Source organism: Vicugna pacos, chromosome 14 (assembly GCF_048564905.1).
Source record: "Vicugna pacos chromosome 14, VicPac4, whole genome shotgun sequence".
Lineage (NCBI taxonomy): Eukaryota > Metazoa > Chordata > Mammalia > Artiodactyla > Camelidae > Vicugna > Vicugna pacos.
This window is the reverse complement of record NC_133000.1, coordinates 4,708,781-4,731,207: the sequence shown is the minus strand read 5'-3', so window position 1 is coordinate 4,731,207 and position 22,427 is coordinate 4,708,781. Positions and strand designations below refer to the sequence as shown.

The 22,427-nt window shown below is 43.6% G+C and overlaps 1 protein-coding gene and 1 long non-coding RNA gene across 10 annotated transcripts in view; one reads left to right on the top strand and one right to left on the bottom strand.

The window, feature by feature from the left end:
- The window catches only part of FLT1 (fms related receptor tyrosine kinase 1), a 157,299-nt gene that overhangs the window by 72,245 nt on the left and 62,627 nt on the right, over positions 1-22,427 (top strand). For 3 of the 4 annotated variants that reach the window (XM_072976055.1, XM_072976057.1, XM_072976058.1), the window contains exons 11-13: positions 5,221-5,335; positions 13,477-13,585; positions 19,730-20,038. In XM_072976055.1, the coding sequence (XP_072832156.1) occupies positions 5,221-5,335; positions 13,477-13,585; positions 19,730-20,038 (533 nt within the window). The remainder of the gene's footprint in view (positions 1-5,220; positions 5,336-13,476; positions 13,586-19,729; positions 20,039-22,427) is intronic. The other variant, XM_072976056.1, reaches the window with a different exon arrangement.
- The window catches only part of LOC116283354 (uncharacterized), a 91,712-nt gene that overhangs the window by 7,469 nt on the left and 61,816 nt on the right, over positions 1-22,427 (bottom strand). For 2 of the 6 annotated variants that reach the window (XR_012079859.1, XR_012079858.1), the window contains exons 2-4: positions 17,387-17,554; positions 11,710-11,803; positions 10,974-11,076 (exon numbers count right to left, since the gene is read on the bottom strand). This is a non-coding gene — a long non-coding RNA (uncharacterized lncRNA). Of the gene's footprint in view, positions 1-9,015; positions 9,444-9,612; positions 9,769-10,973; positions 11,077-11,654; positions 11,852-17,386; positions 17,555-22,427 lie in introns of those variants that run through there. The other 4 variants (XR_012079857.1, XR_012079856.1, XR_012079855.1 and 1 more) reach the window with 4 other exon arrangements.

Below are 22,427 nucleotides of genomic sequence, written 5' to 3'. Positions count from 1 at the left end.
CAGAATGTATGTAAAAAATGTAATGATAAGATAAATAACAAGGTCCTACTGCAGAGCACAGGGAACTATATTCAGTATCTTATAACAGCCTATAATGAAAAATATGAAAAGGAATATGTATATAGCTGAATGACTACGCTGTACACCAGAAACTAACACGACTTTGTAAATCAACTGTACTTCAATTTTAAAAATGTGACTATTGAGTTGTCCTCTGCCTCAGAGGACTGGGCGCTACTTCTGCCCTGAAAGCTAGTGTTTCACTTCTCTGGGTGTCTGACTTTGTACCTGCTGGATTCAGAGGACCCCAGAGTTTCCTCTCTAAAACGAGACTCTGAGGCATGGTGGTAAAGGTTTTTTTGCGGGGGGGGGGGGGGCAGTGCTCCTTGGGAACGAATTCATCCTGTGTGACGGACTGAGTTCTGGCGTGGTGGAAAGAGGAATACTGGGTTCTAACCCCAGGTCTGCTACTTTCTCCCTGAATCTGAGCAAGACGTTTGATGTTTCTGAGTCTCAGTTTCCTTATTGGTAAAAGGATCTGTGAGATGAGGCCTGTGATGCCTGCTTCACCGCGTAGCTGAGCATTAGCTGAGCTTCAGTGTGTACAGCTGCCCCCCCAGCTGCCCAGCAACAACTGATACCCCTTCAGCCAACCAAGAGTCCGATTTAGCAGAAGAGAGATTTTGAAAGAAAGATCAGCTTAACATCATTTATCATAGGGTGGAAGGAGACCCTAAAAGAAAACCACAAAACTCTTAGGCAAGATTCTGGTTGTAAAGTAGACCTTCCAGTGTCGGGGTGGTTATTAAACATGCTAGAAACCACTTGTGAAATGAGAATTTCACACGGGGCAACTACACGAGTCTTGGGTACTATAACAGGCACATAACAGTACTAAACCGGGCAATTTCTAGAAGGGCTGAATGAAGGGTTGAACCATCCCTCCTCTGGCTCTTCAGAGAGTCTGCTGTTTTGTCATATGAGAATCCCTCCAAAGAAAACACAGGTCTGAACCGTGAGTGGCTAAAGCTCACCTCTCCCTTCTGGTCCCCCCAGATACAACAATCCATCCTTTAAAGAAAGTTCTAGCTCGCATTTTAGGCTGGGGGAGGGGAACGGAAGGCAGGAGGGTTCAAGGACATCTGAATCGGAATGGTTCAAAGCCAACACCTAAGGAAAGCACAGGTGGGCCCGGAGGGTACCTGTGGGGGCGCAGTCTGCGTTGTGTTTCCTTTGCTGGATTCATGAGGGTGCATGGGAACTGAGTTTAGAAACCTTGGGGTGACAGATGTGAACTGTCATGGCAGATCACACACACAGTGGGCACTCAGTACATTCTGGTTGTGTCTGATGGGAGCTGTTTGCCAAATTTGGGAAGAAGCTGATCATATTATGTAAAAATGGCTGAAAAAAAAAAAGACATTTCATCCCCAGTGCAGGAATGGGATGTGTGTAGTGAACACCTGAAAAGCCTTTTCTTCCCACATACAAAGAAGCGCTAACGTAGAACAGTTTGTTTTCAGAAGACGCGAGACCACGGGTGTCACATCACACGCGGTGTGCAGGTTCCGTGCGCAGACTCCAGGATGGCGGGTTCTGCCTCTGCTGCTCACTGACTAGCTGTTTAGCCTTTAGGTTAACTTCCTTAACCTCTCTAATCCTCAGTGTCCTTATCGGTTAAACAGGGGGTGACAGTGCCTACTTTTCAGGATGTTGTACAGATCAGTGAGACAGTGTGTATGAGTCACTTAGCACAGTAGAAAATGACAGTAGAGTGTATTATCACATAGTGTTTGGTATAAATATTACAACCTGTGGCTTGCTGGCTGGAACCGGCAGTCAAGATAGTCAAGATTGTCAAGATTGTAGCTTGAGTCCCAGGGTTGGCTCTGCCTTTGCTCTGGCCCCGGTCTGCCTTCATCTTTGGCCACCGAGGAGTCAGATATTTATGAGCATGGAGGGAACAGGGCGAATCCATTAGCGCGACAGGAAAAAAACCCAGAGCGTGTAACACGGTCAGTAACATCCTCTTCACCCACGGAGGGAGGTGCTTCCCCACCATGTGTCTGGTGGCGTTGACCAGAGGGGAGAGCCTCACAGGTGTCTCCCACGTGGCATTCGACGGACTGCTGTGTCATGTGGAGGGTCCCAGCTCCGTGTGTTGGAGGCGTCATTGGCTGCAGTCTTTTCATTTATTTTCATCAATCTCTAGTCTGAAACGAATTTGTTTCCACTCTGGGGCAGCTGAGATGACACGGAGTACACTCTTACCCCAGAAACCTTGCCCCGCCTCTCCAAGGTTATAAATACCTCCACGATATTGTCCTTGGCGCGCGGCATGCAAATGGAGGTAGGAGTCCTAAAGCTCATCAGGACAGGCCCGGGGCCTGGAGCCCCGAGAGGACGGCGAGGAGCTGAGGTTGATAACGGTGGCCTTGTCCAGAACAGTGCCTGGGAGCTTTCTTATCTCCCTTTGGCAGGAGGTGCTGAGGGCTTCCTGTGCGAAATCAGGAGCGAACGCCGCTTTCCTCTTGTTGTTCGATTTCCTCCCCCCTCAAGACGGTTCCCAGCACAGTGATTATCTTTGCATCTTCAAACATGGCACAATCTACTTCCTTAAGAGCTTGATGTATTCTTAAGGCTGCGGCAAATCCCCCTCCCCCTAAATCTCTTTTCAAGTGCTGTTATATAGTCAGGCTCCTAAATGACATTCTATTTTTATGGTTCCAATGACAAAGAGGGAAAAATAACAGGCCCCAAGTTGGAAAAGAGCCACAGAATCTGTCCTTTTCGTTTGGAGGAGCTAGCAGGCAGTCTGGCCTGTAGTCTCTCTACCAGAGCTTGTGCAAGTCAGTAGCTGCCCTTAGAGTGATGGGCAGGCGGGGGGAGGGGATGGGTGGCGGGTGGAGGTTGGCGGCCACGGCCCCGAGTGAACTTGGGCAGCCGACTGCGTTTCCCTCGGGAAATGCCTCGACTTGCTTTACTCCAGCGAATTTCTTTGCATTTCCTGACAACCAAGAGCATGAAATTAAGAGCTTTGTCTAAGGCCTCCCTTCTCTTTTCTACTTCTTGGAGGAAAAAAGGATGAAATTAAAAGCTGCTCTTTCCGGTGCAGAGAGCTTCAGCTCGTAGGCGTCACAGTACCAAGTACGACTCGAGGCGTTCACGTCCATTACCTCTGTGCACACGGGCCCCTGCGAGCGTGAAAGATGTGAGATCAAACAGGAGTTCAAAACAGGTGTTCTCGTCTAGAGAATGGAGGATACTGGTGGTAAAAAAATAAGGCAAAATGACCTGTCTCATGACTTTAAAACTTTATCATTGAAGTACGTCCAGTAAAGGAGAAAGTATGTCATTCTCTTTGGTTCCGTTTTCTCTACTAATCGGTGAGGTAGGCTGTTCATTTATCTCACCTGATGATTATAAGGAACTGCTGGTCAAAATCACAGAAATTCCTTAAGGAATGGTTAGTCCTTTTTTTTTTTTTTTCAATCTTATACTCTAAACTGTAAAAAACAGACATTTTAAAAACATTCGGAGGAATCTGATGTATGGATCAGGTCCAGACAGCACCAGGGAATTACTGCTTATGCTATTAGGTATGATAATGGGGTTGTCATTGAATTAGAAAAAGTGTATAATTTTTAGGCACATGCACTAAAATGGGGCTAAAATGACATGCTTTCAATAGTTCACAAAAATAATTTAAAAATTGGGGTAGATGAAACAAAGTTGGCAAAGTCATGGTAATTATTAAGTCTGGGTGATGGGTGATGCTATGTCTCTGCTCATCAATATGTCTGAAAATAATGAAAAGCAATGAAAATTCCTACTAGAAACAATATGTGTCAGAGCCCCAGGCCTGTATGTCTACAAATGTTTATGGAACGCTGGTGAGTGAGGATGGAGGTCAACTGCAGCCCTTTGTGACACAGGAAGAATAGTCTCTCACTTTTCTACAGTGCCTGTAAGTCACAAAGCTGCTCCGAGCAAATTAAGCCATTTAGTGCTTGTCTAATCCCATGAGGCTAACAGGGCAGGTGGCATTTTGGTCTTGTTTTTAAGAGCAGGAAACTCATACAGCTAGGAGAAGTCGGGGTGAGACTACAACGCAGGCCTTCTTGGGAGGAGCTGAACCAAACTGCGGTTTACCTGGGACCAGGGGTGCCTGTACGGGCGAGGCGGGAACGGCCGGTCGGGACTGACCTGCGGGCGGCCCTGTCAGTCACAGGAGCCCAGGCCTTCTTCAGGGCAGTTGTGGAAGCTTCTGGAGCAAAAAGGATTCCCCTAGAACCCAGGCCGTCAGAGGGTTGGCCTGGCAGTTCTGTGGGTGTTGACTTGGGAAAAGCCATAGCACAGCGAGGCCAGTCAAGGTACTACTGCCCCTCCTGGGTTAGAGTGGACTTGAGTGTCTTTTTCGTTGCTTGGATTTTTGACTCCTGCATAACCTCGGGTACGTCGGACATAATAAACAATCCACAGAGATTTACACCAATAACCTGGGGAGTAAACTGTCTGAGGACAGAAATCTGCTGATGATAAGGCGTTGGAAAGACCATGCTAAGGTCCAGATGTAGGTCTGGTACCCCCCAGCTGCTTTAGTAAGACTTTGTAGACTTTTAGAAGGAAAAAAGATCTTAAAGATAACCTCACACACTTATAATACTTGAGGCTTGAGACGTTGCAGAGTTTGCCATGGCCCCCAAAACCCAAAAAGAAACAGACTGAATATAATAACTGCTCCGTGATGTGCGTTTCCATACACACTTAATTAGCCCTGGAAAAAATTAGCTGTAATATGGAGTCTTCTCATTAAAGGCCAGCCTTTTATAGATGTAAAATGCTTATTTCCCTGAGGTTTCTATTCGTTAACGTAACTTCGTTCTTTTCCCTGTGTTTGCATGTCTCCTCCACTAGGAACTAATTAAAATCAAAACGCTAAATTTTTGAATATGCATTTTTATTTAATATTTAACATTTAGAACAGGAAGGTATGGATGGAGAGACACTGGTGTAGGGTTTTTTCCCCAGATCAGGTAAAATCTGTTTGCTACTTTTAAGTTTTGAGGATAGATATTAGTAGGGGGGAGGAATCTAAGGAAAAGAAGAAAATGTGTGACTCTGTTATCTGAGGACTTAATGATTTTCTTTTCATGCATTACCATGGGCTGGACCAGGCTGCAAAGCAACATAGTGATGACTTCCTTTCTTTAAAAATAGGTATGACTTTTGCTCAAGTAATGAAGAGTCCCTTATCCTGGATGCTGACAGCAACGTAGGAAACAGAATTGAGAGCATCACTCAGCGCACGACAGTAATAGAAGGAAAGAATAAGGTATTGTTTGTATAAAAAAAAAAGTATTGGGATATTTAAACCAAAAACACGCACTCAGCTTCCAGTTCTGGGTTAATGGGAGCCGGAAGTAATTCAAAAGCTGAAACAAAAATTCTGAGAGAAGAAAGGCAGTATGTCTTCAGACTTCACAAACTGCTGTACTCACCAGCTGACCACCGGTTCCAAGGGAACGGGCACTTGGTCCCAGTGGAAGAGGTGGAACCAGCCTCCTGAACATCCGACTGGCCCCCATCAGTGGCTCTCGGCCCTGGCTGCCTGTTAGTGTGCTCCACCAATTATTACTACTCTACCAACTATTTATAAATAAAAGATCACAGAAGCTTTAAGGTGGAGCCCAGGGTTCACAGAAGCTCCCTGGGAGATTCTAGCATAACCAGGACTGAGAATCTCTGGCATTTATCAAGTGGGATGTAAACAAGCAAATGGTAGTACAAGAGTGTAGGCTAAAATCAAATGTTCCCATTTCACCTCATGTCTTGTTTTCCCCTCTGTCTTTGCAAGGACAAAGCCTCACTCAGTTGGGGTAGAAAAACACACACAGTATATCAGATTCCCTGACCTGAGAAATGCAGATCAAAACCACCATGAGCTGTCAGAATGGCTGTCGTCAAACAGACAAGAAGTAATAGATGTGGGTGAGGATGTGCAGAACCCCCCGTCCCCTGTTGGTGGCAACATAATTGGTGTTATTATACAGCCACTGTGGATAGCAGTATGGAGGTTCCTTAAAAAGTTAAAAGCAGAACCACAATGTGATCCAGCAATTCCATTTCTGGGTAGAAACCCTTGAGGAAAACAAAAACACTAACTCAAAAGGTATCTGCACCCACATGTTCATTGCTGCATTACTTACAGTAGCCAAGATATGGAAACAACCTCAGTGTCCATTGATGGATGAATGGATAAAGAAAATGTGGTAGAGATACACAATCTAATATAATTTGGCCATAAAAAAGAATGAAATCTTGCCAGTTGTGACAACACGGACAGACCTTAAGGGCATTATGCTAAATGAAGTAAGTCAGGCAGAGAAAGACAAACACCGTATGACCTCCCTTATATGTGAACTAAAAAAACAAAAAACCAAGCTCACAGATTGGTGGTTGCCAGAGGCAGGAGGTACGGGGGTAGATACATGGGTGAAGAGGGGCCAAAAGGTGCAAACTTCCAGGTAAAAAATAAATAAGCCATTGGGATATCATGTACAGCACTGGGACAATCATAATACTAAAATCCATATTTAAAAGTTGCTAAGAGAATAGGTCTTAAAATTTCTCATCACAGGAAAAAAATTTTAACTACATATTTTGATGGATGTTAACTAGACTTACTGTGGTCATCATATTGCAATATATACAAATGTTGAATCTTTATGTTGTACACATGAAACCAATATAATGTTGTCACTTATACCTCAGTTTAGAACAAAATTCCCTGACCTAACCGGGCTCTGGCAGGCATGTAGAAAAGCCCCTCTCGCACATACTTCGTTCACGCCCCCGAGCTTCCTTAGACGCGGCCAGAGCTGACAGCTCGGGAGCCAGGCAGATCTCAGCAGGTCTCAGACCTAGCGGCTTGTTTCTCTGTTGAATGAGTGAAAAATACACTCAAACATCTATTATCAGGCCCCAGGGGTAGGGATGCTTTAAAAAGAAAAAAAATTGATCAAATCACCACTTGCTGAAATGTCTACTTACACATGCATGTCTTCATTTCGAATGATCTTAACACAGACACCATCTGCTTTAGTTTGGTTATGCTCGTGTTACCTGTTCAGCTACCTTCTTTGCGTTTGAAGGCAACAAGGTGGGTGGCCTTGTTCTCCATGTAGGACTTGATTACTGAGTTTTGTTTGTTTGCTTTTTTTTTTTTTCCAGTGGAGGTACTGGCGCTTGAACCCAGGATCTCAAGCATGCTAAGATCTGCCACTGAGCTGTTTTCCCTCCACCACCCATGTAGGGCTTAACAATAACAAATCACACCTGGATTCTTCATTCTGTAAAACTTTGTGACCTATGCTAATGTCTGCATCATTCTTTGGCAGGCCAGAGTGTTTATCTCCATTTTAAAGATGAGGAAAACTGAGGCAATAAGATGATTAATTCAAAGTCATACAACTTAAAACTGGCATATGAGGTGGGGGAGGGTGTAGCTCAGTGGTAGAGTGCATGCCTAGCCTGTAAGAGGTCCTGGGTTCAATCCCTAATACCTCCATTAAAAATAAGTAAACCTAATTACCTACCCCCACCAAAATAATAATAATAAAATAAAATGGACAAAGAGAATTTAAAAAACAAACAAAAAACTGGCATATGAGAAACTCAAACCAAAGTCTTTCTTTGCCAAAATCTAGTGCTCTGCCAACTAAGCCAATACAGAAATTAGTTAAGGTGCTGATCGCCTGCCTGATAATATCGGCAGTCACTTGTTCACTTAGGAACAGTCGTTTTAGCTACAGCCATCGCTGTGGGTGGCTTACAGCTCCTTTTCTCTAAAACGCTCCATGATGTGTGGCTCTAGGTAAGGGAGCAGCTTAATGAAATACTTAAAGAGGAAATTCTGTAAACCTGAAAGTTTTAACTTGAGTGACACTACATGACAAGAAAGGAAACTGCCCCAGAGTAGAAAGCAAGCGAGGGGTCACGACGTACTAGGAAACTCCAAGATGCCCTTGAGCTTGTCAGTGCAGGCTTGCCTTTTCCTGACCAGACCAGGTGGTCGCACTGTGAACTGCCGGATAGTAAAACAAGAATTTAAGAGCTTCATTTCAAGTGTAGCTTCTAGTCCTATTTTGGTATCCCAGCCACCTAAATATGCAATAGAAAAGAAAGTGGAAATGAAAAGACTAGGTGAGATTTCTGCTTAGCCTGAACCATGAAACAGCAACCTGATTCCATACAGAGTAACTATTTAAAAGAAGAAGATTAAAAAAAAAAAGATGGGAGTAGAGTTAAGAAAACCTGGGTGAGAGGGAGGGTATAGCTCAATGGTAGAGGGCATCCTTAGCATGCATGAGGTCCTGGGTTCAATCCCCAGTAGCCCTATTAATAAAAAAATGAAATGAACCTAGTTACCTCCCCACTCCCATAAAAAAAGCTTAAAAAAAAAAAAAAGCCCTGCATGAAATAAACGTACCTGCTTTTTTTTCATGCATGCTTGAGCCAAATTTATTGTCTTGTAATTCTGTAGTTATACAGAGGTTTTAAATATGCACCTCCAGACACAGTTGGCCCTGGTGCCGTCCAGCCTGCAGTCAGGAGCCGTGGGTTAAGCTCTGCCCTTTCTAGTGTGCGTAACCACGTGCAATCAGTTCACCCCTCCGAACCTGAGTTTCCTCCTCCAGAAAAATGGAGCTCCTATCTGACCTACCTCATTTGCCTGTTATAAAGATTGTCATATATACCCTGCTGCAGTCCCCCAAACTGGCTGAACATATACAATGAAGACTGTTTGCACTGAAAAAACTTTGAATACTCCTTCCAAACTGTGTGTGTGTGCGTATATGTATATACGCACACACACACACATCCTATCAGTAACTAACATTAGACTATGTTATTAACTTGTCCTAAATTTAGAAGAATTTACTAATTTTACTTTTAGCATCTATAAATATATTTTTGTGTATGTGTGAAAAAAATCTAATGACAAATGGAAGTTTTGCTATCTCAGAATTCTTTGCACTGGTCTTTACAATTAAAACTGCTTTTATTTTCTGTACATTTTAAGAAAGCAAATTAAAATCCTAGCTTAGAGCGCAGTGACCCCTCGACCCACAGGCATGTATGTAGTCAGCACATCCGGCAGCCCCACTCCAGCCAGCAGTGGAGCGAGGTCCTGCTGGACCACCTGTTGGATTTCAGGGACAGGATTTTTCCCCTCACTGTTGTGTTTTGTTTTGTTTAACCCAAGGAAGGGTGCCGAGGACAATAAAACTCAGTTTCCTTATGGCCAGGTTTTGGCCTAGATTTGTGAAAAGTGAGTCAGCAGTTGGAGCTGCTGTTAGCAGATGTGCAGCTTTGGTATTGTTTAGGTGCAGTTGCCAGACTGTTGGTTTGTAGAGATGGAGTAGGAAGCAGAGGGAACCCTGTGTGAGGGGGGAAAAAAACAGGACATGCGTTTTATAGCATTAATTCTGTGAGGCTGGAAGATGGCGACAATTTAACATCTTAGCAACATTCCTTAAATCTTTCTAAGGGTTCATTGAGAAATGTGTGTGCCGTCAGAGACACGTCCAATCACAGAAGCAGGAGTACCTCGTCACAGAACGACAGCTTGGGTTCCGTTTCCCACACGCCACCCAGTTTTGTCTAGTTCTCACGTTCTGTTTTCCCATCAGTTGGCCCAAATGTGCCACCCTGAGATAATTTTAGATTCTTCCATGACCTTTACGTATCTGCTTTTATTTCTCCCTGAAACATTTAAAAGGAAACTGTATTAGAAGCATCCCGAGATTAAAATCACTGTTCCATATATAGATTTTTTTAAAAAGCTAGTGCTGGAAATTAGGCTGAATTACACACAGCATCCCATTCATTCTATTCCGTGAGGTTCCAACCACATTGTAGTAGTGAATCACTGGGTTAGCGAAAGGGAAGGAAGGAAGGAGTATGAATAACTTCCAGATTTACAGGACCTGACGACAGTTGTCATCAGCGTTCCTGGGCCATACAAAAAGACCCAGAGGATGGATTTTAAGGGTCTGTTGCTAATATCTTAATCCTTGCAGTCCTGGCCGGGCCAGTAGAGGCATCCAAAGTGTAGGTTCGGAACTAAGAACATTGTGGCAAACGGAAACTAATTATAGAACTAACACGAGCAGACATCCTTGAGAACTTATTTCGGTATCCCTTATAACGTATGATTTTAATTTCAAACACATTCTGCAACTCAATCTTGAGTCTGAAATACTTTCTCAAGTGATATTTAGTGTTCCAACTGTTTTACTCTCTCCATTTTTTTCCCCTCTTGAAACAGTATTTGGTTACGAGCACTGGCGATCAGATTTGTCCCCTTAACTCAGAAAACCTCTGTCCTGTAAAAAAGTTGTCTTCGGTCCAAACTACACTGACCTGCAGTTCACACCTGACCTCCTTTTCTGCCTCTATAGAATCTGTGCATCAGTTGTCATATAATCTTTTGTTTTTCATGAAAATGTGCTTTTGATTTATAACTTAAATATCCTCTAGAAGATAAATTTTAATGTTGATCACAGGTTATAAGTTCCATCTTATTCCTAAATTTTCCTTATTTACAACTTTTGCATTATCAATCATATTTTAAAACCATATTACACTATCATTTGGAAAATAGCTTGCAGCTTGTGTAAAATACTAAAAAAAAACTTTTTTTTTTTAGCTGAAGTGTAGTCAGTTTACAATGTCATTAATTTCTGGTGTACAGCATAACAGTTCAGTCATGCATATACATGCATATATTTGCTTCCATAGGCTTTTTCACTATAGGTTAGTACAAGATATTGAATATAGTTCCCTGTGCTGTATGGTAGAAACTTGTTGTTTATCTATTTTATATATAGTAGTTAATATCTTCAAATCTCAAACTCCCCGTTTATCCGTCCCCACCCCTGGTAACCGTAAGCAGGAGTCAGTCTTACCTGATGTCTCTCTTGTCCTTCCGGCCGCCACCAGCTAATACTTCCGTTCTCACTGCCACCTACAAGCTCCTCTTCCAGCTACTTTAACGTCTCATCCATGACTCTGAAGTGGTAGATGTAGTCATTAAAAGGAACAGCTGTCCAGACTTTGTTACTGCCCACCTCTTGTCAAGATTAATAATCAAGATAGAGAACGAGACACCTGAGCTCACCCCATACTCTCCTCCACTGGTTATCTGCCTTCGTGAGAGTGTTTCTCTGACAAAGAGAGAATAATATACACCTGACCTTCAAGTAGGGCCATTCTTCCCCGTTGCCTTAAAGTAGTCCTTTGAGGTTAAGAATAGGGTTTGCATCAGATTAACCTCCCTCTCCCTCATGTCATCTGGACAGTGCCTTCACAAACAATAAATGTCTGCAAAGTTGAATGAAAAGTGCCACCCAAGGCAGACACTTTCACTTCCCATCCTTTCAATAATACACAGAGGCTAGGTCAGTAGATGTAATTGAACATCCAACAAACAGAAGAGGAATCATCATGAAATACTTACTGTAGTGAAAACTACAGAGAATTGGGAGCAGTGAACTTGCTGGCTAAAACAAACAGGCATGTATTTTTTAGTCTTCCTGACAGAAATGCCTTAATTTATTGGAAGGGATACGAGAACACAAAGTACCCACCACATTGCTTAGCAACTCAGCAAAGGGTTACGACCTCTTGTAGAATTTGTGTTACCGTCTTAGAAAGTCTGTCGTCACATTTCAGCCTCTGTATGACTTTAGCCCGTGAGTCTCTGGGTCGTCACACTCCAGCTCGGACACTCGCTGGTCTACAATTGCAGAGTTTGTGACCAGTTTTGTGTGTCTGAGGAGACAGGCTGCAATGATTTATAAATAACTAGAGCAAACTTTTTTGTTGTTATTTTAAATATGAAAAACTTAACTAGCTTTTTTTTCATATATAGCACGCATTCCCTCTTTCGCACAATTGGGTTAAATTTTTTAATTCTCAACATTTCATACTGCTAATCTTTATCTTTAAACGGAGACAGCAAGGGCAGTCTAAGCTGTATAAATTCATGTCTTATTACTTTTTAATGTACTTTTTGTATTTTTTGGGGGGGTGAGGTAATTAGGTTTGTTTATTTTTTAATGGAGGTACTGGGGGTTGAACCCAGGACCTCATGCATGCTGAGAACGTGCTCTACCACTGAGCTATTCCTGCCGCCCCCCCCCTTTTTTTTTTTTTGGAGACATCACTTTTTGCAACATCACAGCTTGGAAAGTGTTTTCAAGGTCACCCATTTTTGATGACTTGTGTTTCTGTGAGAGCTCATTTGCCAAACAGCAGCACTAAAATCTAGTAAAACGATATTGTTAATTGATAACGTATAGCTTCCTTTTGTAGAGCACGAATGGACAGGCTGAGAGACTCTAACCTACAAACACACGCAAGGGTCTTAGGGAGCTGTCTGCCCTTCTCGGTCCTTGCTCACTTAGCACACCCGTCACAGAACCAAACAGCAAAGAGTCTCCTCTTGCCACGTGGTGTCCACGATTGTGGGTCCTCCCAGCAGAAGGGCAGACCTGGGCCTCACCTGCCCTCTCCCTGACGAGGAGCTGACCACCTCGTTAGAGTAGGACGTGCCGGCCTGCAGCTCAGCCTCAGGTTGGTAATTGTTACGCCAGCAGCACCAGATAAATAAGCCTGAAGCCCTCGAATGAGTCGGATGTTGTAGCCCCCGGTCTCCTGAGGACCCGCTTTCCTGTTATTTTTCCATTCCTGCTGGGGCTCGGCGAAGAGAGTTTCTGGGAACCACCCCAACTGCAATGCTACCTTTGTTGAGTGATGGCACAGTCGACTCCTTTCCCCTCAGAAGGACCTGATGGCTGTTCCAGTGGTTCTTTGTCGTTTTCTTTTTTTTTCAATTTCATTGCTTTACAATGTTGTGTTGGTTTCAGGTATACAGCAAGGTGATTACACACACACACACACACTTTTTCAGATTTGTTTCCATTATAGGTTATTACAAGCTATTGAATGTAATTCCCAATACTATATAGTAGGTTCTCGTTTCTTTTATATATAGTCGTGTGTATCAGTTAATCCCAAATTCCTAGTTTATTCCTCCTCCACCCTTTTCCCCTTTGGTAACACAGTTTATTTTCTATGTCTGTGAGCCTATTTGTTTTGTAAGTAAGTTCATTTGTATAATTTTTTTTAAGATTCCACATATAGGTGATATCATGTGATATTTGTCTTTGAGTGACTTAATATGATGATCTCTAGGTCCGTCCATGTTCCTGCAAATGGCATTATTTCATTTTTTATGGCTGAGTAGTATTCCATTGTATATATACTACATCTCTATCCAAGCATCTGTCGATGGACATTTAGGTTGCTTCCATGTCTTGGCTTTTGTAAACAGTGCTGCTGTGACCACTGGGATGCATCTATAAATGGTTCTTTGCCTGGTTGCTAAAGTTGACTTTTCTTTTGCAGACGGCTAGCACCTTGGTTGTGGCTGATGCTAGAATTTCTGGAATCTACAGTTGCATGGCTTCTAATAAAGTAGGGACTGTGGAAAGAAACATAAGCTTTTATGTCACAGGTAAGCCACATACCCTATACTCACAAAAACAGCCTGGTGATCTCAGTCTCTCTTCACATTTTGTTTTTTTCTCTGAGTGCACTTGAGTGATTTTAATTTAAAAAAAGTTTTCCATAGAATTGTTCAACTTTGAGTGCCTTCATCCTTGCTCTCAGGAACAGTTTCTCCATCACTGGGTCTCCTAAAGAGGTATTTCCCTGAATTCTCCTGTCGAGCTATTTGTGTCTGTCTCCTTCCCTGGCTGGGCTGTGAATCTGGGATCTTGTCATATGCATTTTTGAACCCCCTTCAGTACCTCACACAGGGCCCAGCACACAGAGGTTGTTTAATAATAATCAAGGAAACTAGTTATAATATGTGTGATGACATTTTTTTTAACCCAAGAAGCGAACTGTTTTACAACTTCAGTAATTTTGGGGGAAATGAGGCTTTCCTAAAGAAATCTGAAACTGACCTTCACTGACAATTATTCACGTGCTACTTTTTGGTAGCATTTCAGAATCTTTCACCTTAAAAGATGATGGTGTCTGCAAATCTGAAAATTTCCAAGGCACACAAGTGGCACTCCCTGTGTCCCTCCAGGTACAGGAAGGAAGGAAGAGCTCAAAGTATGAAAACAATTGCCTGGCTCCACACTCCCCCAGTTTTCTGAGGAAACCTGGGCAGGCTGCCAGCTCTCTGGAAACTTCGCCCTGTGTGAGGCAGGCCCTAGCAGTTGCCTTGAGTTCTCCAGAGAGAAATAGGTCGGTCCGATTTCATGAGAAGCGTGGGCTGCCAGATTACAGGGAGACTTCTGGCAAGTTCACCAGCCCTCAGGGAAGCCGTCCACGGGAGAGAGCCTTGAACAGGCCCTCGCAGACCATCAGAGCCAGGGCAGGCATCAGGGGCTGCTGGGCCACACGGCCTGCAGTTTCCAGACGAGGCAGTGGGATGTGGGGAGGAGCAGTGGCACACAGCAGGGCCTCTGAAATGAAAACCAAGCCGTCCCTGTCCTCCCACGCTCCAGAGGTGGAGGGAAAGTCACGCTGACACCCGTGCCGTGTAGGACAGCCCTCTGTTTAGAGGAGGATTCAGAGCCCTTTCACACATTGATTCTCTAATCAATCGCAGATGATTGGGACTAATTAGGTCCAAAGGTTTGTACTGTGCTTTGTATTTGGTTGGAAACAAGTTACCACTCACGGCCGCCGTCTGCGTGGCGTGGAGTACCAAAGACGGAGCCGTGCCTGTTCTGCACACCCGGCCGCGTCGCTGCGCTGAGCAAGCGCCAGCTGTGAAACAGCGCGGCTCAGCTCCGCGCTGAGCTCGCGAAGCGATGCCAGGAGGCCTGTCTATCTAGGAAGACAGTTTTGACACCACAGAAACAAAGAAACGTTTCGTGTATCCTACTATCCAAAGAAAGAAATGAGCAGGAGTAATAAGATAGATGAATTTACCAAAGCTCAGCCCACACCTTCCAATATCGTGTCGGCCACATACATGACTTAAAATTGTCTAGTAACCATTTCTTTTAAATGTAAAAGGGAAAAGGTGAAATTAATTTGATTTAACCTAGTCTATCCAAAGTACTATCATTTTAACATGTAATAGGTATTTTTTTTTAAAATATCACACTGCTTCCATTTTAAAAACTGAATTGAAATAAAATTAATTGAATAAGATTGAGTTTAGTCACACTGGCCACATTTTCAGTGCTCAGCAGCCACTCGATGCCCTGTTCTGTACAGTGTTGCTCTGAGCCTCTGAGAAGGAAGCCGGGCTCAAGGTAGTCCTGGACTCAAGGTGGTCCTGAGGGGTTAGAACTTCAACAGGTAGATAGAGGACAGCCTTGTCCTGACACTGTCAGAGCCGAGGCGAGAGCGCCCCCGGAGGCCTGTGAGCTGTATGTCTAGCTTTAGCTGTTAGACGACTGCTTCTGTTTTAATTACTAATTTTCCAATGTGAATGAATCCCCAAACAGAAGTATATTATTTCTTCTTTTCAAAGAGTACTATCATACAACATTTTAGTATAGATCATTTTCTTTCAGCAAAAACACTGAAAACCTGCAGTCATTAGATATTTTTAAGTATTCATTGAAGTTTGTGGATTTGTAAGAAATCATTTTACCCTTCAGGCTCTTGAGAGCCTAAGAGCAACTTAAAAACTGGACCTATTATTAAATATCACAGAACCTATTATTAAATTATCAAAGGATTTGGGTTTGTCATAATAGCAATTAACTACTTGCGAGTTCTGTCAAGCAAACAAGCTGTTAAATATGTTTTAGCCTCCAGTGGACAAACAGACTTTCATGATGACCTGAAAGGTCAGGTCCAAATGTAGAATTCTGGGACTGCTCGGAGCAGATGGTGGCAATGCCTAGAGGTGCAGGGAGAGCCCACCCGTCTTCTCCTTTGGCTCCTGGCTCAGCCCCTGTGGCAAGCAGCCATGTACCCAGGTGGATGGTCCCCAGCCCACACATCCAACTCTGCCCACACCTCCTGGTCCGTACAGTCAGTCTCCCTGGGCCATAGGAGGGTGCAAGGCTGACCTCAGGAGGGCAGACTGAGCAAAGAGGGGAGAGGCCTGAGACAGTCAGGAAGCAGACTCAGAGACATCTTTGCAGAAGGAAGATGAAGAAATAGAGGTAGGGCTCTGGGTGGGCATGCTCACTTGGCCCCGCAGACTCTACATTGTGGAGGGATACAGCCAGCACAGAGAGCCCTCTTGACTGGGTCTGAAGGCGGTACTGGCAGCGGATGTACTGAGAGGAGGGGGTGTCGTGCTCTTTTCCTTATTGTTCAGAGATCCCAAGAAAGGGGTGTCGAGGCCAGTGTTAACGGCAGCACCATCTAGCCTACCTGTACCCCTGAGTTCTTCATTGCTGTGTCCGATATCTGTGCACAGTACTGCTGCCCAAAGGACCCCAGTGGAAAAGCTGATCACCTGCTGAATTCAGACAGAAACCACCTCCCACCACCTGATACTGTTTATAACCGTGCGACGGTGGGAACCTTTTCTAGATCCTCCTGAAAGGAGCGATGAGAACTCTATTCCAACATATCTAACTTGAAGCTCCCAACACTTTTCCTCCAGAAATGTAAGAGTTTTCATATTAAAACCAAGCACAAATTCATCCATTCAAGCCCCACTGCCTGGAACAGAATTCTTCGCTACCAGTTTTGAAAGATTCTAGTTTGGTTTGGTCACAATAGAGTAATTTACTTACATTGATTATTTCTAAAACTATTCTCTCTTTCTTAATCTCTGTCATGAGATTTATTCTCACTAGAGATTAGGGCTGTTGCACCTTCCATGACTGTCTTCTGAAAAATGAATGTATGTTTGTTCCATGTTTATACTTGACCTAGTACAGTTACTGTTTTGAAAGATGTGTCTACAATGTAACTACTCTAAATCAAAAAATCTAAATTTGGATCTTTATTGATCCTCATTTCAATTACGTTGCCCCTTCCTTAAGAAACAATAACAGAGCTGCCTTCCAAATTGATGCAAACTAGTTCACTCTGGCCATTCACATCCTTGCCTGCTGCTTCTCCAGACTTTGCGGTTCACTGGTACATAGAATCTGTTTGCAGCCAGCAACAGTTCCTAGTAACCCCTCACTGTCTTTTTCGAGAATGCTATTTCTATTCTTCAGTACAAGTAAAACCTTATTTCTACCCGACAAATGAGATAACTTTCATTCTTTTCATTTCTTTGCTTGTCTCTTTCATGAGCTCAATTCACACATTGGATCCAGTCAAGTCAAAATGTTCACCCCCAAATGTGCCCCTTTGTAAACAGATTTCACCTAACCTTCAGTGGAATGTCTCTCCTGAGCAAGGGTTGACTTCTCTCCACGGCACCTTCCAAGACGTGATTTGTGTCAGACGGCTGAGTGTCTGCTGATTGACATCAGCTCCTGAAGTGTGGGAACATTTCTTGTTTTCACTCTGAGAGTTAGAAGGCAATTCTTTCTTGGGTCTGTTTTAGTACTCAGGGAAAAAAAAAACAAAAAACCTACGTAAATTAAGGGAAAAAAATCCCTCTGGATTCATTAACTAGTTTAGGACATTTTATCATCTTCCATGGATCAAAAAAGAATAGCAGAGGGTCTATGCTGAGAAACGCGTCATCATTCTAAGAGCTGTCTGACAACATAAACCAAATTCGCCACCGAACAGTGTCCCCTATGTGAGAAACCTACCGGGTTCTGGGTTCTTTTCTTTTCCAGCGTGTGTGCTTTTGTTGTTTTGCTGGCACTCAGCATGACCATGGGTGTGTTAGCAATTACTGAGGGTGAAACAGGAACAGCACTGCCTTATCTCCCTGGTTTCCCAATGTCACTAAATGCATTTTATTTTGAGATTCCTGGTGGTGCTTGGCAAAGATAAACAAAATCTTCCATCAGGAAACCTGTGAGCTATTTCCACAGGAAGTTTCAAATCACTAAAGTAAATAGGAACTCTCTCCACGCTCTCTGTGGTGTTACTTGGGCCTGCCTGGGTTCTAGCCACCAGGATGAGACTTCGCAAGTGGAAGTCCGTGGTCTTTGCAGACATGACTGGGGAGCAGCTCGCGCACAGTGCTTCTGCCTGAGTATCTGTGTAGAAGCTGATGGCCGATGTCTTACTCCTCGTGCTTGGAAAGCGTCCCAAGTGTAAAAAGACGCTGAACTAGAGGGGGCGATTTCTGACACCTTGTTTTTATGTTAAAAATGACGGTCAGCTGCTTCTGCATTTTCTGGAACATTCTTAGAGTTTCATTTTAAAAGCAGGAAACCCACCATGGGCCTCCTCTCTCTCCCGTTATTGACCACATCGTAAGCCACTCCCCGCTCCCAGGTTTCAGATGAATACTTTGGCATTTCTTCAGACGTGACACTTTATAATAAAGCCAAAGCCCAGAAAAATCAGAAAAACAAGCAAAGTGGGATTTAGGAAAGAGTTGATATGATGTCTAATTTTGGACTATTGTCCCCTTAAGGTTTAAAGGTTTCTTTATAGCTTTGTGTGCAAAGGATAATAATAATAATAGCATAACATAGCGCTTTTCATCTTCAAAGTACTTTGTAAAATGTTGGCCCCAATTCTTTACTTAAATACAGATGCGCCACTAGCAACTAGCAATGGGAGGGGTCTGAGAGCAGGCCAGTTCAGGGCCAGTAACCAATGATTTTCTAAAATCCTCTGGTGAAATGGTCCAAAGGGAGACTAAGGAACGCTGAGTGGAGAGGCTCAGTGATTGTCCAGGTGTAGAAAGCTGAGGAGGAGATCTCACCAGGTGCGGCCAGACGCACTGAGAAGACGGACATGCAGGTTAGCCGGAAACTGACCTTGGAGAAAAGGACTTCAAATGATGCAGTCACTTTTAAGAAAATGGTTCATGTTGAGAGTAAATTTGATTTAAAAATGATTTTCCCTGACGCTGCCCCTGCTCGGGAATCTGGCAATTCTTCCAGATTTGCTGTCCACATTTTCAGAAGAAATCTTGCTCTTTTATGTCTGAGTAAAACAATTACCATCAAAGGAGCCCTGAGAAAGTGAACCGACTCCTCTCTGCCCCTCAGTACCAGCCAAGAACAGGGAAGGCGATGGACCAGTAGCGGGAGGAGACGGTCAGTCCAGCTGCAGGACATTCAGGACGTCAGTGGGTTTTTTACTGAAAAAGTTGAGGATTAAAGGGTTGACTGTCAGGACTGAAGTCCCCTAGTGTGGACCTGGGACGTCCTGTTCTCACTTGTTCACAGCTCATTTAAATAAGTGGCTGTAAAAGCACGTATGGTTTTTAGTATAAACTCCTCTTACACGACTTCCCTGTTTTGCCCACGCGCCAGGAGGAGTCCTGGACGTGACAAGGAATGGAAGCATGCCACTCTGAAGAGCAGCTCTGGGCAAATACGGAAAACGTACATCCTCATTACATCCTGTTTTGCATTTCCTGCCTCACTTCTGATGGAACAAACTTGGTTGGTTCCTACCTGCTGTTTCTGCTCAGTTCCCCTAAAATAAAAAGACAAACTCCCCCCTTTTACTGCTGACACCCAAAGAATTCGTGTGGGAACCGTTCTTAAGATCTTTGGGGATCTCGTGATGAGATACCGTTTCAGGAGCAGGCTGATTTTCCTGCGGACTCAGGTTCTTTATTCTTATTTTACAGACGTGCCAAATGGATTTCACATTCACGTGGAAAACATGCCTACGGAAGGACAGGACCTGAAACTGTCTTGCACAGTTAACAAGTTCTTATACAGAGACATCACCTGGATTTTGCTGCGGACAGTTAATAACCGAACAATGCACCACAGTATCAGCAAGCAAAAGACGGCTGTCACTAAGGAGTACTCCGTGACTCTGAACCTTACCATCAAGAATGTTTCCCTGGAAGACTCAGGCACCTATGCCTGCCGAGCCAGGAACACGTACACAGGGGAAGAAGTCCTCCAGAAGAAAGAAGTTACAATTAGAGGTGAGCACTGCAACAAAAAGGCTGTTTTCTCTCGGATCTCCAAATTTAAAAGCACGAGGAATGATTGTACCACACAAAGTCATGTCAAACATTAAAGGACTCGTTAAAAAAAAAGTAACAGTTGTCTCATATCATCTTGATTTATTGCCACTGTTGCTAACTTTCCGGCTCAGAGGAGAAGCTCCTCCCAAAATGAGTTTGGAGATAGTAGGAGTAACAATGAGCCCCGGCCCCAGCTCTGGGCGCCCGTTCAGGCCGTGGGGGCCGCTCCCTGGGGCCGGCCTGGTGCACGTTTGGATTTGGATGATCCCTGCCCTGCGTTCTCTGTGTGCTCTGCTCTTTGCTGTCTCCTGCCTGGTAAACCACCACCTGGGACTGACCCTTTCCTCCCACTTTGATGCCAACCTCTTTGTTATTTTTATGTGTCACAGCTGCAAAAAACCGAATAATTTAAACAGAGGCTGGTGTCTGCCAAAGATGGACACGAATAAGTTCGTTTTCCAGCTCAGAATGAGTACAGTTGAATTTGAGACTGTCGGACCTCCACCGGGTTTTATGTTGTACTGTTTCACCTGCTCTTGATTTGTAAATAGCACCTGGATAGCAAGTTATAAAGCTTATTTATTTGAAAATGCTTTTTTTTTTTTTTTTTTACAGTAAGCACGTTAATCTTAAACAGGAGCTTCTAAAATGGGCCCCAGGGGTGCAAGGTGTTGGTGTCATTCCAAGGGATTAAAGCTTTGTCACAGCATGAATTATGAAAGTCCACCCAGATCAGGCCCGCTTTCCTCTTCTGCAATTCCAGTTGCTAGTAAATGTCCATTAAAAAAATCTGCTTTCGCCATATGCAAAAGTTAACAGGATTTTTAAAAATGGGGATTAATGGCAAAACTAGAGAAGCAGAATTCAGAGGCATTTAAAAACGCACACCATTTGTGAATCAAGAGAGATTTGTAATCTCTTGTGTTCAGCTTACATTTGTGGGGAAAGTGACTTTTTCACCAATTTAATATGCATGGTTCTGCTGTTTTCATTTATGATTGATCATTATATGTGACTCACATGAACTACTGGAAAACAAAACTATAATGACCAAAATAGCGCCGGCCGAGAACACAGTGGCTGAGCTGTTCAATAGGAGGTGACAACATGACAACTTTCCAGGCTTGGGAACTCACCAGACTGTTTCCTCCTTTAGGGAACAGACTCTGTCCCACGGCTAAACTTGTCTTTCACATGGGAATTGCTTGTCAAGTGTGAAGGAGTAAACAATAGCATTTCCCCAGAATGCCAAATGCACCAAAAACAATTAGTAACCTGGAAGTTGTCAGCCCAGAGGAAAGAATAATCAATTGCATCTGGAAATTTTACCGATGGCTCTTTGGCTCGGGCGTCTTTGTTCGTTCTAAGTCAGCGTGTTCCTTCGGGAAACAAGGCCTTAGAACCCCAGGGCCTGGGGGCCTTGGTCTTTATGAAAGCTGGAAAAGCAAATGCAGTGGTTTAGGGGATTGCTTTGGAAAAACATGGTGAATTGGACATGCAAAACCTATCATTTCCTGGAGAGGGGAAGGGGGTCCCAATTTACAGAAGAGGATTTTCAGTACTCTCCAGGAGATGATTTTTTTAAGTGCCATAGAGGAATCAATTGTTCACGATGTAATTATTCCTTCCAGAGAGCTTCAGAAAGAAAAAAACAATTTGGTAGGTTTTGTTTTTTATTAGCTTGTCTCTGGGTGTGAGAAAGAAAAGAGGATTGGATGGAGTGGAGGGCTCGAGGCTGGTTCCTCAGTCCCTGTTCCATATGGAGAAAAGAAACTATGCATTTGTGGGGTGTGGCACATCTCTGGGGCTTCAAAAGAACTTGCTGGGAGCTATCTTTGGCTTCTGATAACCAGCAGAAATAGTCTGTTAATTCTGATTTTCTCAATGTGAAGGGATCAGCTTCACTTTGTTCCATTTTAGAATGCAACGATCTATTTCCATCAGATAACTTCGGTTTGAAAATATGGGTTCCATGTCCCTTCCTTACTGAAAGCGCCCAAACAGATGACTAGAAAGCGGGAGTTGCTAAAACGATCCCTTTGGTGATCGCTTATTTAGAAATTTGCCCAAAATGAGACTTTTCACCTAGGAGAACATTTTTTCAGAAATGGGTACAAAGGAAAAAAAATCGTACTGCTGTATGTTTCAGACATGTTTGTATGAACTTTGTATTTGATTCAGAGTCCTCTGTTGATTCTGCAGCCACTCTGCTGCTTCTCTTCAGTTTGTATAGAACAGACAGGGCCTTGAGGTTTCTCTGTGACATTGATGTTACAAGAAAATGTTCTCTTTTATATCAGCACTGTTTTCTAATTCACCTGTCAGGGAAGCCAAATCCTATGTGTTG